Here is an 18,396-nt window from a genome sequence, read left to right as displayed (position 1 = left end):
GGCAATGCATTTTGTTGTACAATCCTGCTGAACTCAGGGTGTATAAAAGATCCACATGAAGTTGTTGCAAGCTGTTAATGGTGACAGTCCCTCATTTACTAACATCTTTAATCTCTTTTTCCTCATCAGGACTGTGTTTCCAGCACTAACCAGGATGGAAGATTAAGGAAAAACACTGCAGATGGAGCAGCACCAGTAAGGCAGAGCGATTCATTAGAGCCATCTGAAAGTGTGCCCACTAAGCTTCAAAGCACAGACAGAAGGCAAAGCAGCATCATGTTTGCTATGAAAGATCAACAGAAAGGTGAAGAAACTGATTCCATCAGGCTCCATAAACGCAGGAGGAGGTTTATAATTAAAAAGAGCCCAATTCTGATTTCCATGAACGGCTCCGTTCTCAACCTGCCCACACTTAAATCTGAGGACAGAAACAACAACAAGTGGAAAAGCCTCTATCAGATCCAAGGAGAAAGGAAGCGGATTATGAGGGAAACTTGTTCAAAATACAAGAGTAATAACAGAAGAATAATCACTCCTTATCATGTTTCTAGGATATTTGTAGAAGATAAATACAGAGTTTTATACTGCGAGGTACCAAAAGCTGGCTGCTCAAACTGGAAACGGGTGCTCATGGTGCTTAATGGCCTGGCTTCTTCCACGAAAGATATACAGCACAACACAGTGCACTACGGGAACTACTTAAAAAGGCTGGATGGGTTTGATCACAAGGGAATTTACCACAGGCTCAACACTTACACAAAGATGCTGTTTATCCGTGAGCCTTTCGAAAAGCTGGTATCTGCATTTCGGGACAAGTTTGAACATCCGAACAACTACTACCACCCGGTGTTTGGAAAAGCCATCATTTCCAGGTACCGGCTCAATGCCACCAAGGAAGCATTAAGGACAGGCTCTGGAGTCAAGTTTAAGGAGTTCATTCAGTACCTCTTGGATGTCCATAGGCCAGTGGGTATGGATATACACTGGGATCACGTCAACAGGCTTTGCAGCCCGTGTTTAATAGACTACGACTTCGTGGGGAAATTTGAGAGCATGGAAGAAGATGCAAACTTTTTCTTGCATTTAATTGGTGCTCCACAGAATTTGACTTTCCCCAAGTTCAAAGATCGGCACTCCAGTGAAGAAAGAACTACCACTAAAATCACACAGCAGTATTTTGCACAGCTCTCTCCTTCCCAACGACAACAAAGCTACGACTTCTACTATATGGATTACTTGATGTTTAACTACTCAAAACCCTTTGAAGACTTATACTGATTTGAGAGTTGGGACGTTTCCACAGTCACATCAGTTGAATTGTATAACAAATCCAGGTGGTTTCTGTTTATATACACTTATCTGTTAGTGAACAATTGGTTGAAGAGCAGGAAAAATACCCAAAATAGAACATAAACAGTTGTTTACACCTTCACCTTAATTGCCTCCTTTTTCAGATCATATTTTTTCTATAATTTCTCCATACAAAATGTATGTACATATATGTATAATATGTTAGGGTGCCCAAATAAAGCACAGAATTTTCCATGCTGGTGTGGCCTGTGTTTGCACTGGGAGGACAGTTTCAAACCAGGGTAACACAGCTGGCAATCCCACAGTGGAGCCAGTATTTCAAGCCCTTTGCTGGATAGAAAACAAGTCTGAAAGTGAGGGAGTAGCAAGGAAAAAAATACACTAAGTAATATTTACAGTTCATTGAAATCTGCAAGGCATGCAGCCATACACTAAACAGGCACCATGTGTTTGAAGCTGGATGTTGATTCCTATTTCCTGATACTCATAAGTTAGTTAGGGGGGAAAAGCCTAATCACACTCCCACTGTTCAAAAACACACTGGTGCAAACAGCTAATACTTAATGACCATGTGAGAGCAGTATTAAACCAGATGTGGCAATTTGGAGTGAGGATGTGTTCTCCTCCTTCAATATTTCCCTTATGGCACATTCATCTGCAAAAAGATAAAATGCAGGCGAACATTTGCATCTTTATAAGTGTTATTAAAATTCTTTTAATCCTTTGCATTAACATAAATCTCTGGTTTAATCTTCATAGTCACCAGGAATATCAAATCTTTGCCTCATAATAACAAGCAAGAATAAATGCCACTTCCTGCCCAACAGGGTAGTTCTTTTCATTGCTGGAAACACTTTGCACTTGCTTATTTTAGTAACAATTAGATCTGACTGAACATACAAAAAATTTTCCAGGTGTTTCAGTTCAGTTGTTCATTTTCTATATTTGAGAAGGCTTTCTCTCATCTCTAGCAGAATGTCTTGGGAGAATCAAATACTTGATCTTCCACTAGTTCTGTAAATGTTCACACATTCTGTATCCAGAATCCTTGCTCACATGTCATTTATCCACCTGACAGGATGACATTTAAACTGGACATACCGGAACAAGGATCAAACTCTACCACAATGCCAAACCTGGGCTCCCCAGTAATTTCTAGAGTTTGTATTTCATAACCAAGAATTCCACCACAACAGGCACTGCACAAACATAAACACCTAAGAAACAACACTTGCTTCAATTGTTTCACGTTTCCAGGGTCAGATCCTCATACAGATGTTTCATGCATTGGCACCAGAGTTTACCCAGAAACATCCAATGTATTTTGGGGGTTTAAAAATTTTAATAGGGAAAAACCTGTTTCAAAATACTTTGTAGTGAAACCTTTACTGACAAATACTTCACATGTCATGTCTGACATCACCCTTTCCAATGTTGTTCAGAGAAATATTGGTTGCATTAGAAAGGTATTGTTGAAATTACAGTGTTCCATGAAACTAGTTACCCTTCTCCTCACTGCTGCAGCAGTTAACCACCTACCCACCCACTCACAGGCCTGTTGATCTGCTCCCATGACTTCAAAACAGCCTTTTTATTCAAAGTTCTATTTCTGCTGGTGCAGCTCAGACCAGCAGTAACAGTCTGGGGGTTGTTGCCTCACCCAACAGGTCACAGTCAGGAGTATCCAGGGTAAAACAAGGCACATGAATCACTTCTAGTCCAAACAGAGGGGTGGGATTTACTGGGGGATGAGGAGGTATAGTCAAGACCACCACTAGGAATTTAAGTTAAACCATCCTTAGCATTTAATGATATTAAGTGCTCCAAGAACTGATGATATTCTAGTTGATAAATTGATGGCCTGTAGTTACAGAAATCAGTCACCAACACAAGGAAAGGATATAATGGATACTGTACCCTCAGAGCTTTTCTCAGGGTCATTGTACCAGGGCACAGAGTGCTATCCCTTCTCCTGCAGACCAGTGCTGAGCTCATTCCAGTCAGCAGGTGAACTTCCACGGGGAGAAGAATCTCAACTCACCTTTTTGCAGCACCATTACAGCCAAAGGGAGCAAGCAGACTCGTAGGTTTGCTCTGTGAGGCAACCAGAGAAAAGCTGGGCATCATTTGCATTCAGAGCCCTGCTGGTTTTACAGTGCTCTGAGGGCAGGATTGAGGAACTTAATCCTTCAGCCAGATTCACATCGAAGACCTGACTCTCCTTCCTCCTCCCCGCTCACCCCAGTTCCTTTTCACCTTAATTTACACATACACAGAAATTCATAGAGTCACAAGGTCACATTTACATCTGAAAGACTTTGTTGGTACATTTACACAGCAGTAAGAGTTCATTGCATGAGTAGAAAAGAAATACCAGCAAAGTTGCACTTCTGATTGTATCAGACTGATACTTTTCCTACCACTGCCCCCTCTATATCTATTTCAATTATTTTACAATAAAAGAGAGCAACAAGGAAATAACATTTTTAATGACAAATGAAGACTCTGACAGGGGTTTATTTTGTCTAGGGTAACAAGCATTCTTTAAACAAAAGCTGCTCAATGATTTGCACGTTTTGACAAGCTGAATATGGCATAATAACATCTGTTTTACTGTATCTCAAGGAAGACAGAAGTATGTTTCTAATACTCAAAGGTACTTAATACTGGCTACTTGCATTAATTTGGTTTTGTTACTTCCATCTCCTATTCCTGACTGGGTAGTAGAAACAAGGCAACAGGTGGTTTAAAATAAAAAATCTGTAAAGATATATTTTAAAGCCAGAAGAAATGCAATATCTTGAACAAAAAAAAAAAAAAAGCTAAGGCAGAAGACAATATACTAATGTTTTCATATCAATCAAAATATTTAAGTAAAAAGCAACAATTTTGACTAGATGGTGTTGAGTTTTCAGACTGCTCATTTCCCTTTGGATTATCTTGTCTTTTCCTCCACATATAAAATCTTGGCATTTTCATTTCTGATAATGTAATCGAATTTTTTCAGAGGTGTTCATTCTGAATTCATTCCTATATTTTATCCTTCTTTTCCTATAGAAATATTTCATTTCATATGGAAAATTAAAGACTATACAAAAAATCCTATTTTCAGACAAACAGCCTAGCTCAGAGGTCAGCCAAGGTAAACATCAGACAAAGTAATTTTGTCAATCCACTTGTTTTTCTAATTTTTCCTGATGTATCTTAGGTAAGAGGTTAATTTTGTTACTCCTGGACTGATGAAGGTAAGAGCTAGGAGTACAGCCCAGTAAAGGTTTTTGCTATTTTTGCTCCTGATCCTTTCCTGCCCTCTCCACTCACAACTCCTGTTGTCCTAGAACTTTTTCCACCCTATGAGTAGCTCAGGTACTGACAGCAGCCCAACTGCCCCAGCACCTTCCCTGCACACACAGGTTAAACCAACCTGTTTCCAGTACTGGACACACTTCACTTGATTCTACCTGGGGCAGCTCTTATTACATCTGAAGTACTGATAACTCCTAAAATCCTATTTCCCACCTTGGGGTTTCAGTGGTCAATATATTAGGAGTAAAATGTTCAGAGTAACAATTCAGGGGTAAGGACCCAGCTAAAACTGTCACAGAACTTGAGGTGTGAAGGCACCCAAACACCAACAGATCAGAATCTCAGGCCTTACACCTCAAAGTAATCCAAACCTACAGCAGAAAAAAGGGATTAACACAGGTACAAAAATGACTTGTGTAAATTAAATAGTTGTTCCCAGAAAAAAAATCAGTAAGAGAACATTTTAACATGAGAGACCATATAAACAAAGCCCAATTTCTTAGCCAGCTTTTGCTGCCTTGGCACTCCCAGCTGCCACCTGCAGCCCTGCCATTCCACAGGTACTTCATGAGAACTAAAGGAACCAGTCACCGTGCCCAGAGCCAGCCAAGTGAAACTGCTGAGCAGTGCAATGCACAGTTTGTTTTCTGGCTTTGCAAAGTCCCAAACTGAAGATAGCAACAATCTTTTAATTAAGGGATAATTTAAGAACTTGACACTGAGATGCTCTGTATATGAAATTTTTTAAGATCTAAGCTAACTCACCTTCTTTGAGACCTTTGTGTACCTAAAAAAAGTCATCTTTGCAATGTGCACAAATTGAGTGATGGTGATTTTCTGTATTACAAAAGCCCCCCACTACAACACCTATTTGCCATGGCTGACTTCACACTAGTAGAGTCAATTTATGGGGGTTTATGCCTCTAAAAATAAAAGAATCAAGATATTAAAGTGAGTTTTCTTAACTCATGTCCATAACTTTTCAGAATTTCCATGATGGGGTTCCAGTGCTTTGTTCCATAACAATCACCAATATCTGAGCACATTAGACTGCACAGTATCAAAAGACAAGATGAATTGAGGATAGCAGATCACTTTTTTTTTTTTTAACCACAGTTTGGACTCAATTGTCTAAGAGATCTTTTCCAATCTAATTGATTCTGCAATTTGGTTTACTGGTTTACAGTTTGTCTTCATAATGACTGAAGCAGAGTTCTTAAAGTTTGTAAACTGTAGGCTTTGAGTTCTGTTGATCCCCTTCCTCCCCAGCTCATTTGAGCAACTTGCAGAGAAAATTCACTCTCTGGATGATGCAACAATATCTTTTTTGAGAGAGAGGGATCGACGGAGTGAGAGAGATGGACATACCTAGACTGCATGTACTACACAGTACATGAATTTATCCTTAGTTTCTTCACACAGCTTTTCCTGTTTGGGCAACACCATCTCTGACAGTAGAAGCAAGAGCAGACCTATCACAAATCCATGTACAATTATCTGCTTACACACACATACGAAGTGCATAGGAAAAATCCCATGTAGAGAGCATTAAACATACTGAGGCATCTCCAAACTTACAAATGCACAGGAGAGGTATAGTCCCACAAAAGTTAACTGGAAAATTAATTCAAGGTATAGCAACCATATGCATTGGTTTTTAGATAGCTGTTCTTAGCTTCTTTGTACAATAATACAACTGAATTTGTCATGCCAACTCAAATGGTACCGCATTACCAGGAAGAACAGATAAAAACTGACCTTTTTTTGTTGTTTTGCTTAACTGTTGTTACTTTCTTATTGATACAAGTTGCTTTAAGTCACTGAGTTGACAGATGTTCTTATTCTACCCCCAACAAGAAATCATACAGGTAGCTGGGCATACTCCAGCCAACTGCTGGGAAGAGAAACATAACTGCACAAATCTCAGCCTCACCTACACATTTTAATTTCTCTGATACTAGAAAACCATCTGCATGCAGCATTAGTTTTGTTTTCAGAGCACAACATGAGAGAAGGCTGAGCACAGCCCATTAGAGCTGATGTTGCTTCAAGGGATGATTTTCAGGTTGGCATTGTTAGCTGTGGTGATTTCAAAGCCTTAGCACGCACCTGCACACCCTTGAATAATGACTTGGGAAGTGTCCCAAGCCTCACAGGGCAAGATGCACATAACTAATTTTTGTCCCAAGACAACAACAGCTACTGATTAAGAAGAACCAGCAGATTTCTTGGCTTTCCTCAATGGAACCTACAGGAAAGCCTGTAAACAAACATCACTAATGGCTTCCAGCATGATGCTGCTGTAAAAATGCACCAGAGCCAAGCAGGAGAGACAGTGAACTTTCTGCATTACTGCACCAGTGACAACTCATACTTGCCACTGATGAGTCGCTTCTGGCAAAATTTCTCAGAGCTATCCCTTCCAATAGAGGTGGCCAGAATGAAACATGCAGTAAAGATTCCCAATGGACTCAAGTTTCGGCCATTCCACACTTTTTAATCCCGAAATACACAAAAGCATTGTACATCATGCAGCACTTGAACAGGAAGGGCAAGACAGCACAGAACATACTGACACAGAAGAGGAAGACAGACATGACTAAGCCTTGCTCACTGCCATCAAACTATTTGGGGGATATGTTATGAAGCAGTTGACACAGTTAGTTGTGACTCACGGCAGAGAAGGAGAATGTTTGCTTTTCAACTAGTCCACTAGAAACATTCAGCCTTGTGCAAATATTTTCTGGTCTGGTTTAATGAAGAACTCCAGATATTTAGTTTAAAAGTCACACTTTGGGAAGTCCTATGCATACACACATCACAGGGGACAACTAACTTGCAGGTATAAGGAGGACACCTATGTAACACCTTCTCTGAGGATAAATGAGTGTCATTGTCCAGGCAGTTTGTGCCACAGTGATTTTTGCCCAAATCAGTTCATTCAAGTTCTGCAATCCCTTGCCATTTTTGCCACCAACTTTTTTTTTTTTTTTTCTTTTTTTTTTTAACTGAAGACACATTTAACAGAATCGCAGCAGAGGTCAAGTTTTCCATTATGTTCCTACCTTGTACGAGACTCAAATTCTTCTATTTAAATTCAGCTGTTACTGTAGTGCTGGCCCTGTGTTTCACATTCAGCTTTATGGGATTCTCTATCAGTGATCTTTTCTAGCAGTGTCATCTTTTTTTTTTTTTTCCTGGAGCTCAAAATTACGCTGTCAAGTTATGAAAAATGAAAGAGGCTTTCACAATCCAACTTTTCCACAATTATTTTCCCAATCTGGGATCCCTGTCCAGATTTATTTCCACTTAATACAGGAAACTTCCTCTCAACATATCCAAACACAAGCATGTCACCAGCTGCAAAAGGTGTTAAGATTATGCTCAAGCAGAGAGAACAGCAGCATGGGAAGCAATGGCCTAAGGCAACTGCACTAAGAGCTTGTCCCAATCCATTAAACACTGGTGGAGGTGGCTTCTTTCCCAAGAAACGAAAGCTCCAGGCTACAGTTCACCTTCAAATTCATAGATACAGACTAACACACATTATGATCACAAGAAAAAGTTATTTTATCTTTGTTTTAAGTGTGCATGCAGTCAGTATAACCCTTTCTGTTGTACCCTGATGGAGCCACAGAGAAATCTTGTGCAGGTGATGCCAGCCCAATACAGATACTGCACTAAGGACCACAGGGCATAATTTTAGCTGCCTGTTCCTGTAAAATTTCAAATAGCTGACCTGTTTCTACAGCTCTCATTCACAACAATACTCCTACCCTTAGTAGTAGTCAGGTATGCTAACACTTAGGGCAGGTAACGGGGAGCTTTGGCTGATTATTTATCTGTTATCTGCCTGGTTTGGGTCTGAGCTCCTACAATTGCTCTGCTTATCTTTGCCCATTTCTGGTGTGGAGGAAAATTCAGGAATTGCATAATCCATAGTATTTCACACTGTATTTCATTTACTGATCTCAAATGCATTTAATTCACCTATTGCAATATATCATGGAAAGGAGTTTAGCTTGGGGGTTTTCCCCACCAGTGTTACCAGAATATTTTTTTCTTAATAATATGAGAAAAAAACCCAAAGTCACTATAGCACAAGTAACCTGACCAATAAAACAGAATGTGATAGAGCAAGAGGCTGCAATATTTATATAGTCTCATATTATACTTCTCCACTGAAATCCATACAGACATGAATCCTGCTCAAGTGACACACTGTGTACTCATCAAGGTGATACTGTCTTTATAAATCAGGCATATAGTGACCATTTCAAGCAGCATGGAAAACACAGCAGACATAAGATGAGATGGGCTATGAAGCCAGCAATTTATCCATGTTTATCCTTGAAAAAATGGGGTTTATTTTTATTATCTAAAATAAATCCGAGAATGTCGTTAGATCATCCCACCAAAATTGAATGTCAGGTTTATAGTACAGTCTACAAAGCACACAGCAGCTCATAATGGTCAAAAACGGTTTACCTTTGGAGTTCTTTCATAGGAAGTTTCAAAACTGACAGCTCAGAATAAAAAGCTAAGCCTGCCACATGTGACCAAAACATACAGCTTATGAACACTCGAGACTGAACATGTGCAGGAGTAAAATCAATTTTAGAAAAAATTCAGAAGATAAAGGGTTGATAGTACACACTGTTCATCCATTTTCTCCCCTTTCACAAGGATCTACTTCTCCCCACTATTCACCACTCTAACTATGAGGAGTAATACCCAGAATTACAATAAAGACTGGTCTCAAACACATTTTCCCATTCCCTACCTTCAACTCAGAAATCTGTTTCCTTGCAGATAGACCTGACCAGCAAAGTACCCTGGACTACTACTTTCCAAAATCCTGAGCTTCCCAATCCAACTGGCTTTGAAGGCATCGACTCTTCTGCTCTGTTTCTGCAGTAAAAAGGAAGACCTGACACAGCTATTTCAGGAGCACTGTCCACTCTCCGACTTTGTATCAGCCTGTGGGTGTTCCAACCTCAAAAGTATCTGACTGCACTTTTCTTGTCTTCAATTCAGATTTTATGTTGCAGCCTTGCAGATTATCTGCAACCAGAACGATTTCAGACACAATGGTTTGCTTCTTACACATCAAAGTCTCCTATCCCTCCTGAAACATCCTCAAAGGAACAGGGTTGGGGAGAAATTGCACTGCCCTGCCTGCTCAACCAGCTTCTCAGCACTTTAAAATGCTCCTGCATTTGGACTAACACCCACCTTGTGCAGGTTTAGCGTGTGGCACAAATGTCATACGATGCCAAACAGACAGATCTGCCAGTTCTGAAAATCTAAGATATAGTGTGGATCCACAATCTCCCCGAGAGCAATTACAACCTGCAGATACCCTCAGCCTCACTAATCCAGGTCTGTGGAAGAAATGCTAATTCAAATCCAAGTATATACATCCACACTTCAGTTCTGCCTTCACTGACTGTTTGATTGGTAATTAAGGCATATATTTGGTTCCAGAGATATAGAAAAAAACCCAAATCTCAAAGGAAGCAGTCGAATCTGAGCCCAAGGTTATTAATCATAAGGCCTCTAATTGTATATGAAGTATCTTTACTCCCTCAAAAATGTGTTTTTTTAAAATATTATGGGATTTAAATATGTCACAATATTCTGGATATCTTGATTAGATCTCCTTTAATATCCTGCCTCCGAATAATTCGTAATTTATTTAACACCACTATAAATCTCACAGAAATGAAGAACTCTTACTAATCATTAAGATTAAGCAGAATTTTTAGCCTGACTAGACTAGCAATAAAAGTTGATAAGGGGATTTTTTTTACTTAAACAGTGCTTTTTACTGTCTTCTTGTAATTAAAGTTTCAACTAAGGTCCCATTAGGCTGATAGTGATCCCCCCTGTGAGTCAGACAGACCCTCAAGTCTTCAAGTTTCCAGAGTTAAGTCTCATTGGTAACTGGCATCAGGGAAGGTTTTGACTAAATCAAGCGAAAACTCACTAAGATTAAAAGCCTAAAGAATTTTGCTCCTCATTGACATTTAAAGTACTTTCAGCATCATTCCCCTGATCCAGCCAGATCACATGTGCTCACAAAACACCACGTGGGTTACTTCAGCCTCCCTGCCCTTGCAGACAGCCAGGTACAGGTGCCAGCATTGTCAGGTGTCCAAAGTACACTGAAGTTCACTGTAAATTCCTCCCCTCATTCAGTGGTCCCTCAAGATTAGGGCACAAAAATCAGTAGAGTAGAAGTCAGAGAGGACACAGACCCTGTGCCATGCAGAAATCCAGCTACAGGGCAAAAGGAAAGGAAAGGAAGGACTAGGCAGGATCTCTGAACAGAGGAAAAACTGGCTGGGAGAAGCACTGCAGGATCTGCCCAAGGGAGAATACACTACCTGTGCACCTGGGCAGCTGGGACAGGGCTGGTCCTGCACTGGAGCTACTTTATAAACACCCCTCACACCTACAGAAGCTGAAACAGGGGCATTCTTGCTTCTTTTATGACTTCTATGCCCCTTACATCTTTGTGGTCCTTCCACAAGTGTCCTCACTTTGATAAAAGCCATCACATCCCTCCTGCCTCTGGCAAGAACACTTCCAAATTTCCTTTCCACACTATGACCATACATGTTCTCCTTGGCACTTCATCCATCTGTCACCTTCTGATCCTGGCTTTCGCAGTTTCTCTTCTGTGTTACCCTTAGTTCCTACAGGAATCCCTCTTCAGTCTTTCCCTCTCCCCTCAAACAACGTGTCAGATTGTAAGACCCAATTCAAGCTTTCAGACTCTCTTCTTCATGGTAAAGATATTTTAGAACTGACTGGACTACTGGTCTAGCAGATCACCCAAATCAACTTCCTCCATTCCCTATTGATTCACCTTCTCCCCTGCACAGCTTATCTGTAGCTAATAAGCACAGATATTTGCATATCTATAAATAAGCATACATTTGCTGTCTTCCAAGTCATGCCAACACATCCTGAAGAAGTTCAACCTAAAATCCTTCTTTCCAGTACTTGTTTCTACCCACAAATCCAGAAGACTCACCCACAAACTCTGGGAGGGCCAGAAGGGCAGACCTACTGAAAGGCTGAACAGATAATCAAAACCTCAAACTCACAGCATAGACAAGGTTGATTTGTCTACCCCTCAAGGTCTTTATTACAGTTAAAGACAGCTGGGCAGTCCATCCAGAAGGATGGGTAGTCAAAGCCAGAAAGGTATTTCTTTAAGAAAGGGATACCCCCATGGAGGTAATGAAAGTATTTCTGTTACCTTAAATATGCATGGCAGCTCAGTGCACAGCTGCTTTTTTTATTTTAAGCTTTAACCAAACACATCTCAAAACAATCATTAACTCTGATCAAGGACTGCTCTAAAGCAAGCATTAGAATAAAAAGGACACCATACCATAACACTGTGAGATCCTGTATTTACCATAAAACAGAAACAACAGTGTATATAGCATTTGATCAGCTGAAGAGTTCACCAATCCCAGCTTTGTGTGTTAGTATTTTCAGCTCCAAAGAACTGGAAAAACTAACAGCATTGTAGCACAGCCAGTGAAGACAAAGGGAGAGAAAATCAAAGCACCAAATGGAGAAGAGGTAGAAATCCACACACACCAGCTCTGCATTCAAAGTTACCTTCCTGCTTACAGAAAGGTTTTCCCTTTCATTCCCTTCAGAAGCATTCAATACAGCTCAGTGCCAAAGGCAAGTTTCATATTCACTAGAACAATTCTGATGTTCTCTTGGAAGTCTTAGGCAGCTTGTCCCAGTATATTTCTCTGCATCCTCCTGCTTGCCTGTAGCCTTAAAGAACAAGGACATTTTTATTACACAGGTGAGCTGGTGACAGAAAAGTATAAACTGCTAACGTAAAACACCTTGATGCAGTTTTAATATCTGAAGACCCATGTTCCAGTTTTGGGGAAGGTAAGGTATTTTGGTGGAAGAAGAAAGATTTTAAGATCTAATTGAGTTCCTTAACTGAAAGTATTTAAGTTTATGACACTGTGTGCTGTAGGTACTTAATAGAGCTACAATCTAAGAAAAGCTATTATTATTATTATTATTATTATTTTAAAATACAGCCTGTTCTTTCAGAAAGAAGCAATCAGAAGTACATCATTTAAAATTACAAGGCCAAGCACAAGAAGCTTAAATAACTCTTGATCACAGACTGCTGAGCTGCTTCAAAGATCAAGTAACTACAGCTAAAATCATTTGAATTAGAACGGATAATGTGTTAAAAAGGTGAACAGTGCAATTAGTTCTTCAAAGATAAAAATTGTTTCAATGAAGTTTGGCCAAGACTAAAGGTCTCAAACCTACGTAGGGGTGCCAAGGCCATCCCAGCAAGAAACTACTTGTTTTCTCTGGGGGCAGAATAACACTGAAGAAGTGTCCTGGTCCCCTGCCATGCCCACAAGCACAGCAGCTCTTACACACCACACAAGAATTCCTACAGTGCCAGGGAAACTGCCAGAGACACTTTGCAAATGGCCACAGGTGGTGCCACTGGAAGAATGAATTTACTGCAAATAAGAAAATGGTCACAGAAATCAGATCTCTGAGCTATTGCTCAGACCTGAACTGCCACTAATCCTTTGCAAGACACTCTAAAGGGATGCACAGGAAGTCTGTTGGGGTTTTTCTTGGGTTGAGAATCAACACTTCAGATGAGACAGATTAAGAGTACCGGTAATAAACCAACCCAGCGATGTGGTACATTCCAGCAGAAAGACACACAGCAGTCAGCTTTGTGACTGATCACTGCTGTTTTCAAGTACCACAAAAATGCAGTTTAGAACAGGGAGAAAGAGCAAACCAAACTTTCATATTACTCAATAGGAGGAACCTACTCAGTCCTCCAGAATGCATCTCTCAAAATCCACCTCTCATTACCTACTGCAATCCTTTACTCTTCTGTCATTCAACCTTGTGAAACAAAAGGCCCACTTGAAATAAGAACAGGAAAATGCACCTGACAAATTAAGATGTGCTATTTATCCATACAGAACTCACCACATTACAAGACAGCTACTACCTTGCTATGCTGTTCTTTCACTCCCACTTCATTTTTGCCATACTCTCCAGGGTCTCTTCATTGCCTAGTTGTGATACCAACAATTATTTGTTTCCCCACAGGCACAGGTTATTTAAATATCTGTCTTGAAGAAGGTGATAGATTATTTAAATATCTGTCTTGGAAGGGGTGGTCTTTTCCTTTGAAAACTGGAAACATTAGTTTGCATCTCAAGCAATAGTGATCTCAGGTTTAAAAAGAGAGAGGAAAGAAAAAAAGAACTTACCCTTCATAAGCTTTCCCATTGGTTTTGAAAAATCTGGCAGCTGCCCAGGAGGAAAAAATTGTCCCAATAATAGAGGCTGTGCTGCTGAAAAATGTCATTTCTAAAACTGTTGATCATTAGCGAAACACCATAGATCAGGATCTTTTTAACCAGCAGCACTAGAATAACTTGAGAGGGTGACTAAAGCCAGTGAACAGTTTTCCCCATAATTACTGAAAAATGAAACTAATTTCTTTTCACCCTGAATAGCTTTCACCTCTTGCCAGAAGCATTAATGTAGAATACGGATGTTAATAATGAGGATAGTAGGAACGAGGAGTGTTTTAAGATTTAAAGGCTGACTTTTTAATGGTGCTCATGTGTAGTGTGGCTTGCCATGTAATTAAGGCAACTTCTTTTTACCAATTCAAAAATACATACTTCTCTGCACAGAGCTGCAGTTCTGACACTATTTAGGTCAACTCTTAGCCCTTTTGCATCCTCTCTCATCTCAGATCATTAAGTATTTTGGATGATATTATAGTAATACAACTTACTTTCATGTTGTAAAGTCTTTTACTTTCCAAACATAATAAAGCTAGAACCACAGGATATTTTATGCACTGAACACCCCACCTAATAAATAAGAAGACTGACAAAGTATTCAGTAGAAATGGACACAGTAAATCTTTCCTACCTTTCCCCAAGCACTGCTTGCACTTCTTGTGCTGCTCTCACAATTGCAATCCCTCTCATTCCAGCTTTAAGAAAACTAGCTGGGGTACAAACAACAAAACTGGGGCAGAATAGGACACTATCACAGAATTAAAAACAAATTTTGGAGCATTCTTGAGCTGCTCACATTGAAAGCCAGGCAGCTTCAAACTCAGAGCTCCCTGTAACCTGGGGTAGGTTCATGAAAGTTATCAAGGTTTACCTATCCCTGTCACAACTCTTCCTCCTGTTCATGTGCCCTCAAACCTGCATAAAGATTGCAAGTTTTGCTAAATCTTTACCCTCTTGAAATTCTATTGGTTTGAAGCACAGCAAGCCTGACCCTCCTCCAAGTTTTCTTGTAAAAAAAAACCAAAACCCCAAAAGCAAAACATCAACACACACACCCATGTGGAGCATTCCTTATTTTTCCTCAAAAAAAGCCAGATCTGAGGAAAACCTACAGTTTCATAATTTTCTTGTTTAGGGGGGTGGGGTGAAATTCCAGCAACTTCTTCACAGCTATATTCCACAGGCAAACCTGGATTAATGACCAGCCAGACACTCTTGGCCCCTTGACCCTCAGTTATTGCCTTTGCTCCAGTTCCCAGCAGGCTCAGGATCACCAACACAGTAACTGCAGAATTTAATCTTTTGTGTCTTTTAACCAAAGAACTAATACTGTTGCACAGCTTTAAAATTCGTACATCTATGACTACATTATTTCAAAAGACAGAAGTATTCTTTGCTAGTGATGACAGCCTTGCCCTGCTCTGCTGCCCTGATCTCACATATTCACCTGTAGACTTTAGTCTCAAAATATTCTGTAAAATAGAGGAATGTTTTCATGCACTGTTTAAATATTGTCCTATCTACAACAGAAATAGTGTGAGCTTGACTTCAAGACACTGGACGATAGGAAAATAAAAAAAAAACCAAACCCACCACACTGTTGGGGAATATAAACATGTTGTAAAACACCAGCATCAAACATCCAGTTCATAGCAAGGCCAACAGGGCAAGGTTTCTGTAAGTCAGCTCAGAGCCTCACCTTTCCCAGGGACTTTTTCTCAGTCACTTGAAAAAAAAAAAAAAAGAACCTACAAATGTCTATTCTGTATCTTCTGCAAGTGATAACATTTCCATGAATAGCACAAATTGATGGGGAAGGTGCCTTCTCTAATTACTCACTGTGAAAGCAGAGTCCAAACTGGAATTCACAATCAGCTTAAATAATAATCGGTCTAATGACTAGGTTGGCAACAGACAGGAGCTTGAAGGAGCAAAATGAGTTGCTGCAGGGTTATCACGGGGGAAGCTGTTGCTTATGAGCTAGGAGCTGTTGAAATATCTCCTCTGAGAGTTTGAAGAGACTTGCAGTGAAGGACCACAGAGATCCAGCACCAACTGAAGTAGTTATAAATAATTTTGTACTAATGCACTTTCCATACACCAGCAGCCAGAGGATGCAACATCCCCAAAGAGAGCAGATAAATTTACAAAGACCACCCCCACAGAAGAGGAGACTGCAAACATTTTTAACATGCTGCAGCAGGATGAAAGACAAGGACTGTAGAATGAGAACCTACACAGTGAAGATGTCACCTTTAAGATTTATACAAACATTAAATTGTGGAGGTTACAAATAAAGCAAAAAGAACGAGTGCTTTCAAATAGACAGACAAGCAGAGGCTTACATGGGGTAAAATCAATTGGTTTCTGCTTTGTAATGATTCATGGCTATAAATCCAAATACAGAGCCATGTGCACTGCCTTGACAATGCCTGTGGTATGGAGAAGCACTCCCCACCTTTGCTCCAAAACACATTTGCTCTTTGCCTATTACTGCTTGTAAAAGATACAGAAGTTTTCTTTGTCAGTTCTGGCAGTGGGATTTACTGTATACACACATCCAGGTTCCCAGTTAACAAAAGGTGGCACAGCTACGAATCAGTAATTCTTATCTTCAAAAGGCTCCTGCTGCAGTAGGGACTGAATTCTGTACACTTAAGGAACACTCAAAAGGCTGTGGAAACATTCCTGATCTTTGCATGCATATCCATCCAGTAAAGAGGAAGCCTGGGGACTGTGTTCATCAGTGATCTTCTGCATCACTCCCTCCAAAATTAACAAGGGATGGGGGGCAAGGGGGGAAGAGGTAGTAGCAGCTCACATATTTCATTTGTATGCCATGCCTTTTTAATCTTTCTCAGGCTTTGCCTCTACATTAGTTATTTACCTGACCTCACCACAACCTCTCAAAAGCACAGGCTTGAATCCTGTTCCCTTCTCTCTTACTCACTTTCCACCAGTGCACACCATACTGAAAAGCCCAGGCCGTCTTGTGCAGAAGTCAAACCTCATTTAGCTACTTTTCTCTGACAGCTGCAAATCACAAAAGGTAGTGGCAATGTATTAGGTCCAAAGATACCAGATGTCTGCTTCTTTTATCTTGCTGTAGCTCATATTATTGTTATATTGTATTATTGAGCAAGCCCTCATCAAGCCACAGCATGGCCACGTAGTGTTCTCCAGCAATGAAATCAATTGTACTGCAAGCCCATAAGAACAGGGGGACCCTCTCTCTGCATGGCAGAACAAACGAGCACAACAGAAAACTCAGGACAGAGATGAGGTGAAGACATTGCTGACTGCAGAGCTTCAGGAAAAGAAATTTAAGAACTGGTCTTCTCTCAGGTCTAGGCCAGAACTAGGAACAGAGCAGAGGGTGGTCAATGAGAGGAGAGGGCACAGAAGTTCTCTTTAGGGAGCTGTCACACTCAGATGACCGCCAGGAATTCTCAACAAACATGGCAGAGCCCAGGCAACCATTTTGGAAAAGTCCTTTACTAAGCACACTAAATTACCATAATTCCCAAATAATTGCAAGCCCTGTGTATTTTCTGAATTCACACGTGCAGCTTGTTCACAACTGAGCAAAGCCCGGCAGCTCCCCCAGCCCGTCAGCAGTGGGTCAGTCTCTTGGGTAGATGGGGCTTAAGGGCAGGTACCACGGCACAGCTGGAGCTCCGTGAGGGGCTGCAGGAGACATTTATTTCTCCTGACACTGTAACTTACTGTGTCAGTCACAATGTTATCTGGGTCACCGCTACAAGTTTATGCGGCATCAACAGCAGAGCAGCTCTGCTGGCAGGCTCCCCTTCGGTCCCCACAGCGATGGAGCATTAGCATCCGGTTCTGAGCACTAGAAAACTTCGATTACAATATCTAATCCAGGCAAAACTTCAGTCCACGTTCCAGAAGAGAGAGGAGAGTTATCAGTGAACAGCAGCATAATTGAGCTGCATTCTGGCTGTCAGACACCCAGCACGAGGATTGTGCTGCAGCAATGCCAGTCCATCTTTCAGAGTAAACCCAGAGCATTCACTCGTTTCTTCTCCTCTCCCTCGGTTTGCCTCATGAGCGGTTGTGAGGCAGCAGAACGGACACGCATTTTAACCTTCCCCCTGCTGCAGCCCCACGCAGGTTGCGTGGGTAAATCCGCCGCGGAGCCACCAGGCCGGCAGGGCGGGAGGGATGCGGAGCTCCTGTGCCGTTTCCATGGCAGTGCCGAGCCCGGGGGCTCCAGCCCTGCTGTCTGCTGCCTTCAGAGGGGGAGCGCACGGGCTTTCTCAGGGCTGCGCGGAGACTGCTGCTGCTTCTTCCTCCGGAGCCCTCTCAACACACCATTTCCATTGTGTTTGCCTTTTCTCCACATCCCCACTGTCGCTAATTAGGCTGGCACTTCGTGGCACCAACCCCACTCAGGGCTTAC

The 18,396-nt window shown here is 41.1% G+C and overlaps 1 protein-coding gene and 1 long non-coding RNA gene across 3 annotated transcripts in view; one reads left to right on the top strand and one right to left on the bottom strand.

The window, feature by feature from the left end:
* The window catches only part of CHST8 (carbohydrate sulfotransferase 8), a 169,539-nt gene extending 167,996 nt beyond the window's left edge, over positions 1-1,543 (top strand). For both annotated transcript variants that reach the window (XM_050311273.1, XM_050311272.1), the window contains exon 4: positions 130-1,543. In XM_050311273.1, coding sequence (XP_050167230.1) covers positions 130-1,278 — 1,149 coding nt within the window. In that variant the 3' untranslated portion in view covers positions 1,279-1,543. The remainder of the gene's footprint in view (positions 1-129) is intronic.
* Positions 1-18,396, bottom strand: part of LOC126637798 (uncharacterized) — a 185,103-nt gene that overhangs the window by 157,526 nt on the left and 9,181 nt on the right. The gene's annotated exons all lie outside the window — the stretch shown is intronic.

Source organism: Myiozetetes cayanensis, unplaced genomic scaffold, assembly GCF_022539395.1.
Source record: "Myiozetetes cayanensis isolate MyiCay16 unplaced genomic scaffold, myiCay2020 scf16, whole genome shotgun sequence".
Taxonomy (NCBI): Eukaryota; Metazoa; Chordata; class Aves; order Passeriformes; family Tyrannidae; genus Myiozetetes; species Myiozetetes cayanensis.
This window is presented reverse-complemented; position numbering and strand designations above follow the sequence as displayed.